This window comes from Urocitellus parryii, chromosome 8 (assembly GCF_045843805.1).
Source record: "Urocitellus parryii isolate mUroPar1 chromosome 8, mUroPar1.hap1, whole genome shotgun sequence".
Classification (NCBI taxonomy): domain Eukaryota; kingdom Metazoa; phylum Chordata; class Mammalia; order Rodentia; family Sciuridae; genus Urocitellus; species Urocitellus parryii.
The window spans coordinates 72,354,723-72,363,978 of record NC_135538.1 but is presented as its reverse complement, the minus strand read 5'-3'; the positions used below and the strand labels follow the sequence as shown (position 1 = coordinate 72,363,978).

The 9,256-nt window shown below is 36.3% G+C and overlaps 1 protein-coding gene across 1 annotated transcript; it reads right to left on the bottom strand.

Moving 5' to 3' along the window:
• Positions 1–8,254: 8,254 nt before the first annotated feature.
• Gjb7 (gap junction protein beta 7) lies at positions 8,255–8,878 on the bottom strand. Its single transcript, XM_026411441.1, has one exon. The coding sequence runs from the start codon at positions 8,876–8,878 to the stop codon at positions 8,255–8,257; it is 624 nt and encodes a 207-aa protein (XP_026267226.1).
• Positions 8,879–9,256: the final 378 nt, after the last annotated feature.

Genomic DNA, 9,256 nt, shown 5'->3' with positions numbered 1-9,256 from the left:
CACAGTAGTTCACACAACTAATCCCAGCCACTCAGGAGACTAAAGCAGAATGATCATAAATTCAAGGCCAGCATCAGCAACTTAGTGAGACCCTGTCTCAAAATTTAAAAAAAGAATTAGCTGGCACTGGAGATAATGCTTTTTTAAATTTATTTATTTATTTATTTATTTTAGTGCTGAGAATGGAAACCCAGCACCTTTCACCTGCTAGGCGAGTGCTCTACCTCTGAGACACAACCCCAGCCCTCAGTTTTTATTCATGTAGTGCCACCTGAAAACTATCCCAAGAGACCTACATGTTTTCGTTGATTCAGGTTAACAGTCTAAGATTACCGATTAAAGGAAAATGTATATAGTAGTTGATATATACAGGTATAGGTACACATTTTGTTGATTTTTTTTAACAAAAACATGGTAAATAGGTACACATTTTGTTGATTTTTTTTTTTAACAAAAACATGGTAGTACATTTTGTAACGCTGACAGAAGAAAGTTCATGTCACCATTTGACATATTATGTACATTAAAGTTCTGCTATCACCTTCTTATCCCATCTCTATCAGATTTCAAGTTCAGATTGGCCTGGTTAAAAAAGTTGCCTGGGCTGGGATTGTGGCTTAGTGGTAAGCACTCGCCTAGCATGTATGAGGCCCTGAGTTTGATCCTCAGCACCACATAAAAATAAAACAAAGATATTGTGTCCAATTACAGCTAAAAAATAAATTTAAAAATTGCCTACCCTCCTTTTCAGTGAATGTGTATGTATAATCTACACAATAAATATTCATGTTTTTTGAGTCCCTTTCTCAGCACATTTTTTTAAATCACATGATTTGTTTAATTTGTTACCAGCCAGTATCTATCTTTCTGACAAAGTTTGTCAGCTTTTGCTAGAATGCAGTCAGCCTTCATTGAAGGTGCAGCTAATTTACAAGCTACATGTAAAAATCTGGTGTGTGTGTATGTGTATAAGATGATCAGTTTTGTAGGCCTTATATAGAAGTTCAGTATTGAGTTGCACAGGAGTAAGAGGCCACAAGATGGCATGGTAACATTGTAGAGTCAAGGAAGGTCTGGAAATTAAAACAGAAGTTGTCTTTCCATTATTTTTCATTTTATGTTTTATAAGGACATGGGATAATATGTGATAGTCATATTTTTAAGTACTTAAGTTGAGTAGTTATTAAAATATATTTTTTAAAAATTGGGAGGTGTCTTTGACAACATTAGCTGTTGGTCTATTTTAAGATAAGTATAATCCAACCCTCATTATAGAAACAAGTTAGGGCCACTTTGTATTGATTGTACATATTCATTTATCTAATAAGATAATGATTGTAATACAATTGGTCATTACATGGAAATGTCAGTATTACAAAGGTCTTTGAAAAAGTTATGTACAAGAAACTCTGGAAGACTTGGAGTTTTTTTAAAAACTACATTCTTGCTGTGTCACTTCGTGTAACATTGGACAAGTCACTATCATTCTAGATTGTAGTCATCTCATTTGTAAGCATTTTTAAGACTTCTTTCAATTCCAGAATATTACAACACTTGAGTTTTTACAATATAGTTAGTTCCTAACTAACTATATTGAAGGAAATGTGGAGATCTTCTAACTAAACATTTTCAGGAATATGTTCCCTGTTGCTAAGCAACCACTGTGGGTTAAGCCCTGAAGAAAAAGTGATGAAAGGGCTGGGGATGTGGCTCAAGTGGTAGCGCGCTTGCCTGGCATGCGTGCGGCCCGGGTTCGATCCTCAGCACCACATACAAACAAAGATGTTGTGTCCTCCGAGAACTAAAAACTAAATATTAAGATTGAAAAAAGAAAAAGTGATGAAGGATATGGTTCTTGCCTGCATTTAAGATGCTCATAATTTAGAAGGAGATACAAATGTATAAGCACCTGTTCTGAAGCCCTATCAGATAGGTATTACCTGTTTCCATTTTATATTATATTTTCCTCACTAGCAGAAATATTTGATCCAGGCATTGAAGTAGAATTTCTCAAGACGGAGAAAAGAAAAATGAAATCGCATAAAATATTGAGTGAGTACTTTGCATGTCACTATAATGCCATAATCCTAAAATAAAATATTTTAACCAGTTCTGTGGAACTGCCTAAATTGTTTATTATGGTGAGCTATCTTATTATACATGAAATTTGTTCTAGGTGGTTCTTCTAATCAGAGATCTTTCTGTGGACTCAGGTTTATGTAGTGATATAGCAATACAGAGTCTCTACTTGCCATTAAAGTACTATAATCATAGGCTCTTGAAGGAAAAGTGGAGATCATCTAACTAAACCCTCCCATAAAATCCAGAAATTTTCTTAAACATTCCTTTCAGTGTTGTTTGATTATACTGTTTTGTCAGGGGATCATTTCATTGAAGCATTTCAAATTAATAGGGTATTCCTGTGTTAGGCTAAAAAATATATATAGCTCTGATTTTTATCCATCAGTCCTAGTTCTTACCCATTATAACTTCTGAACACAAAATAAGCTGTTTGACTTTTAATCATTTTAAGTCATTTCCCTGTAGTCTAGATACAAGCATCTGCTCGGGTTTAAATTAACCTTTTAAAAAAATTAGTGTTATACTATACTTAGTTTATCTTAAGGTGGTGAACAGTTTATACTCCAAGGATATTATGTTGTGAAATATCAGTCCTGTTTTCATACTGAAAGGATTGATACAGAATTATTGTTCCATTGCACCTGACTTGTTCTGAACAGAATTCTGAGATTTATTTTTTAATCATGGCTCAATTATTACTCCACCATTTCTTTTTATTTATTTATTTATTTGTTTGTTTGTTTATTTGTTTGTTTATTTATTTTGGAACCAGGCATTCATTGAACTCAATCACTGAGCCACATCCTCAGCCCTATTTTGTATTTTATTTAGAGACAGGATCTCACCATTGCTGAGGCTGGCTTTGAACTTTCAATCCTCCCATCTCAGCCTCCTGAGCCTCTGGGATTACAGGCATGTGCCACCATGCCCAGCACTCACCATTTCTTGTGTCTTCAGTAGATACATGCATGCTCTTCCCTTAGTCACTAATGCAAACTTAATCAAGAATGTTGGGAGCTTACAAGTAAGAAATTAACATGCAATGACTTAGGTAGAAGTTAGTTGTCTCATACCAACAAATGAGGTAGGAGATAAGCAGTTCAGGGCCAGTATGGCAATCCCATAGTGGCATCAGTGCCCCATGAGTCTGTTCTTCTCCTCCTCCTCCTCCTCCATCTCCATCAGATCTTGCTTCCATTCTCAAAGTCACCCCATGACGGATATTTACTGCAGCTCTAGCTATGATGTCTTGGTAGGACAATCAGCCCCATGTTTTAAATGACTTTCCCCAAAGCACCAGCCAAAAAAAATCTCTATTGCTTTGGCAAGAAGATAGTTCACATTGCTACTTTCACATGCAGAGACTTGGAAATGTACTTTGTTAGATAGGCACACTGCCATCCCCAACAAAATCAAGGTTTATGTAGTGATAAAAATATTTCACAAGGAGAAGAGTAAATATTAGGTAGATGAGATATGGGAGATGTAAGGGGAACACAAAGTCTTTCTAGAAGAAACATGCTCTTAAATACCAGGGACCTAACCTGTGGGGGTGCAGAAGCATGAAGAGATGAATATAAGACCAAGTCTTTAAACTTAGTCATAAACAGTATTGAAAATGTTATCATGTTAACATAATTAGTAGCAATCTAGGAAGGTTGCTTTATCAGTATTGCTTATCTTCCTCAGAAAGTCATATCTCAAATTACTCTTTTTTAAGGTAAATACCTTTTACAACTGAAAACTTGGTTTTGCTAGTGATTACTACTTGGTTTAGTCCCAGGGAGTTGACAATCATCAGATTAGTTAATGGAGTTTTTACCACTAGAATGTGGCATTTGTTTTGCTTAATATTTTTCTCCTGTGGTCCCAAACTGCAACAAAGGGTTTCAATAGTGACATTTTCCTAGAATGGTAATCTGCAGTTCCCTTCTTCAACTCCCTTGTATTCTTTTTTAAAAAATTATTTTAATTAGGTATATATGACAGCAGAATGCTCCCTTGTATTCTGAACAGACAAGTAGATTTCTACCTCACAGCTTTTTCATCCATCTCTACTCTGACAGGAGGCATTAATATCTAAAAAAAAATTAAGATAAAGTATTAGGGATGGGGTTGTGGCTTAGTGGTGGAGCACTCACCAGTATGTCTGAGGCACTGGGTTCTATTCTTAGCACCACATAAAAATAAATAAAGGTTTGTTTCTAACTATAACTAAAAAAATATTTTTAAAAAAGAATTAATAGAAATTATATACATACATATATATAATATATATCCTTTTTCTTTGAAAATTCCCCACCCCCCTTTTTTTTTTTTTTTTACTAGAGATTGAAATCAAGACCTCATGTATGCTAGGCAAGCACTGCCTACCACTGACTTGCATCCCCAGTTATATTTTTATTTTGAGACAGGCTCTCACTAGGTTGCCCAGACTGGCATTGAACTTGCAATCCTCCTGCCTCAGCCTCCTCAGTACCTGGGATAACAGGTGTGTACTGCCTTACCTAGGTTTTTTTTTTTTTAAAGAGAGAATTTTTTAATATTTATTTTTTAGTTTTCAGTGGACACAACATCTTTATTTTATTTTTATGTGGTGCTGAGGATCAAACCCAGCGCCCGGCGCATGCCAGGCGAGCCCGCTACCACTTGAGCCACATCCCCAGCCCCTTACCTAGGTTTTTTTAATTTAAAAATAATAATTATAGAAGATTTAATCTCTCTAAGCTAGGGAAGGACCTGAAACACCACCTTTAAAATAGGTGGAAATGTTGACCTATGTAGCATCCAGAACTCATTTCACTTTGCTTTCAAGCAATATGTGAGAAAATTATCTCAGTATAGGAAAGTTGGTCAGATTATTTGACAGAGTAGAAAGAAGATGGATCTATGGATAATTCTCTGAACTCCTGCACAACCCCCAGTATCTTTTGTAGATGAAGGAAGTATCCTTTGTGAAAAAGGATCTGTTTTTAATTTTGTGATACTGGGGATTGAACCCATGAGCTCTCTACTGCTGAGCTACATACCCAGTCCTTTTTATTTTTTTTATTTTGAGGCAGGGTCTCAAAAAGTTTCCAAAGCTGTCTTCAAACTTAGGATCCTCCTGCCTCCACCTCTCCCAAGAGGCTAGGATTACAGGCCTGCACCACCATACCTGGTTCCCAATTTTATTTTAGAGAAAGTATTTCTGGTAGACCTCTCCCACAACACCTGCCTCAGGCTGTTGTTATAAAAATTCATGTGTATGCTGACATTTTTCCTTTCACATGATCCTCTACTGTTTCTTTCCTCATCCATTTTTAAAAAAATTGAATACCCCTCTTTTGTCCTCTGTGCAGTATTAAAATATACAAACAAAATTAAACTAAATTAGGAATAAGTTGACATCAGTATTTAAGCAAAGTGTTACATGTATGTGACAGGATGTGAGCTAGAATAAGGAGAGTCAGGGCACTGTGGGCTTTTTAATTATTTATTTAAAGCATAAGAACAAAAGTAATGTGAAATAATAAGAATAAAAAGACAAAGTTAAGCTCTTCCTCTTGTTGAAACCATTGTTGAGATCTCTATAGTTTCTCCCTATTTATACAAATACATGTACACTATCAAATTTTGGACGTTTTGAAAGGGTCAGTACAAGAGAAGTGTTCTACCTCTCTTACTATTATATAGGGAAAGAAATGTATGCAGAAAGTAATTTTATTAGGATTCTCAGTTGCAGAACACAGAAATCTAACTTGAAACAGCTTAAGCAAAAACATTATTTATCTTTCATATAAAGTGGAGCAGTGGGGCCAGGCTCAGGACCAATAGGATCGAAGAATTCAAATGTCTGCCTTTTCCCCTCCTCTCTCATCTTCACTGTCTACTGGCTTCATTTCTGGAGGACCACTGGAACCACGGCTACTTGCAGCTGTGGGCATTCTTTTGTAAAAAAAACTTGAAAAAAAATTCTGTCTCAGAAGGTGGGTAGCCCAATGTCATGCTCCCAGGTACTCAATAAATACTAATTTGTTGAGAAACTGAATAACAACAAAATATTGACAAAATTCTCTTAATCAAATGTTTGGGGTCTTCACTGACACTACTAAGCTGGTTATAGGAAGCTTATTTTGTAAGTTAAAAGAAGTATCAATCAATAAACTTAGAGTACACATCCCACCTTTCTATTTGAACAGTTTCATTTCCATTGTCCTTGCTCACATTACCTTTTGATCTCTAAAGTAGAGAAGCAAGCAATGTACATGCCCAGGCAACCAACCCCCGTAACTTGGGCAGAGCTTGTGGTAACATGGGAGGAGGCTGAGCTCTCTAGACTTTTTTTGCAGTGAACTCCTCAGACCAAAAAGTCCCCTGTCTTTATTCCATTTCTCCCCTGCAAACATATTTTCTAGATTCCATGTCAGGCTCAGACCTTAAAACCTTAAGCCTCTTTAACCACATATCATTTTTAAAAACCAGGGTTACCTGCATTTATGAAGGCTAGATGTTTTCTTGTTAAATGGTAAAGTATATGATTGTAAGTTCTTAAGTCCAGCAGTGATCTGTGGTATGAACTAAAGAAAGAGAAACCACAAAGTTCATCATCTTTCTGTTTTCCAAGACTTTAAGATAAAGATTATGACCACTATAGGTGACATGGTCTGGAGACTACATAATAACCCGAAAAACCTTCGCTGTGCATATTGTAAGGAGACATTTTATTCTGAGGTTGTCAAGATATGGAAGACATGAATAATTGGTTTTAGTTAAAATTGCATTTTATAGTGACTTTCTGTTAAGAAATTCCAAAGGGAATAGAATGATTTCTGAGCTATCTTTACAAAGCAGTGTTGAAAATCTTGTTCTAAAATTGTCAGAACAATTTTTTTTCATAGAATAATCATACTCTGATGAAGTCAAGTAAAGATATCAATGGCACCCAAATAACATGGCAAAACAATTTTTATTCTAGAGCAATGCACATATGTTAAAGTATCAAATTCAAAGAGTATATTATGGATTTAAAAATAGAAAAGTAAAAAGTTCTAGTCTTAAAAACAGATGATAATGATTTTTCTTTCTTACATTATTTGATCCACTGTAATAGCCTAGTACATGTTTTATTATCCTAGAGATGTGCTACTATAAGCAAATTGTGTCATATTTATAGTTACATCATACTGTTCTGGTTATAAAAAGGTCTAACAATATGGAAATTTACAAAGTATTTCAGTGTTTTTATGGTTAAAGAAAAGTGTAAAATGATTACCAAGTGAGAGTATTCTTTTTCTGTGACTTCCCATGCTCCCTATCAGTGTTCTGTTGTCTGTGGTACTTGCCTTCCCCCATGACTAAAGACTTCAGTAGGTTATCTTCCAGTAGGATTTGTGCTTAACTTAGAGATCACTTAAATGATGGCTTTTCCTCCTCTCCCCTGGCCCACTTATATCCAAGGACTCCTAAACTGATGAATCCTGAACTCTGGGCCTTCTCAGGTCAGGCTTTCTCTTCTCTTTGGGGGTGCCTCTGTGTGCCCCATATAGCTGCTACAGTACAGTCCTTCTCTATAAAGGTTGAGTATAAAAGTGAGTGGAGCCTTGCCGGCCAATTGGAGATCACCAGTGTCTTGTCAGCTTGGAGGCCACTATATTTGTCAAAAGGGACACTTTTTTATTGTTCAGTTCATTGTGCATGAATTGTAGTAAGGTTGTTATAGAAAAATAAAAAGCTAATATAGAGATTCTTTTCTGATAGATCTAAACTCTTGAAAGAATGCTGTTGGTTGTATTTCTCTAGACTAATTTGCAATTAACTAACTGAAAAACAACTTGTGTATAGACATAAAAGAGATCCCTACCACAAAATAATGAGTCCTCTGTGCAGCATTCACATCTGAGAGCACATTGAAATAGTCTTTAATTTCAAATAATATCACGGCTAACACCCTTGGTTTTCCAAGCTACTTTAGGTCTTGTTTAGTAGGGATACTAGTTTTCTTTATTTAATTCTCTTGTGTACAGTAAGGTAGCTTTGCTTCAGGTTGCTAGGGTGTGCCTATGCCCAAGCCTGCATCACGATTCTGGAGTAGAAGAGGGTCCCCTATTTCACCATATTCAACATATCTGAGGTTGTGGCATTCAACACACTGAGGAGTTGAACTTTTTAGAATTTTTTTGGAGACAGCACTTTAAATAAAGCACTTAAGAACCAAAAAGCTCAGTTCAGTGAAATTTAACACAATGCACAAGCAAGAGGTAAAGACCAAGAAGAAGATGAAGATGGTTTTCTCAGTGGGTTTGGAGATGAAGCAGTCTACAGTGTTGGGACAAGGCTTCAAATCGCACTTCATAAGGTAGGGGACACTAAAGCCCCTATACAACTTATAAAACAAAACAAGGAAGCCAATTTCAAAACCAGTTTTGACAATGAGGCTAATCAAATAGGTGTACCATAGGCCCCCATCCATGGTGCCTGGGCTGTCATAGAGTTTCTTTCCATGCTTTTTTTCTCTTCCCTCACAATAGGCCACATGTAGAACTACTAGGAGAGAGGGCGTGGAGACCATGATCAGCTGTAAAGCCCAAAGTCTGACCTGGGAGACCGGGAAGAAGTAGTCAAAGCACACATTTCCACAGCCAGGCTGTCTAGTGTTGCACTCAAACTCTTTCTGCTCATCCTTCCACACGTGCTTTGCAGCCACTATGTAGACCAGCAACCGAAGGATGAACATAACAGCTAGCCAGATGCGCCCAATCCCAGTTGAATATTTATTTACTCCACTTAGGAGGTCTCTGAGGAACATCCAACTCATGACTTAAGCTCTCAAAAAGGCAAGACTCTGTGAAAGAAAACAATTTTATTGTGATTCATGAATTTCTATTCTGTTAATTATTTGAGCAACTTTGGAAGATAAACTCCAAAAGGAGATGACACAACTGATCCATGGACACAACTGAGATCCCATTCCCACTTTAATTTGGAATTTTATTTTATTGCTGTTCCCTCAACCCCATTTTCAAACAATTCTTCTTGGCAAAAGTCTCTACTATTTCTCTAGAAAAATAGAGGGGTTATATTACTAATCAGAAAAGATCTAGATATGAATCCAAGGGTGAACCTGGTAACTACATATCCTTCCCTTGCCAGATTATTGAATCTGTAGTCTCTATTCACTTTCTCTAATTTGTTA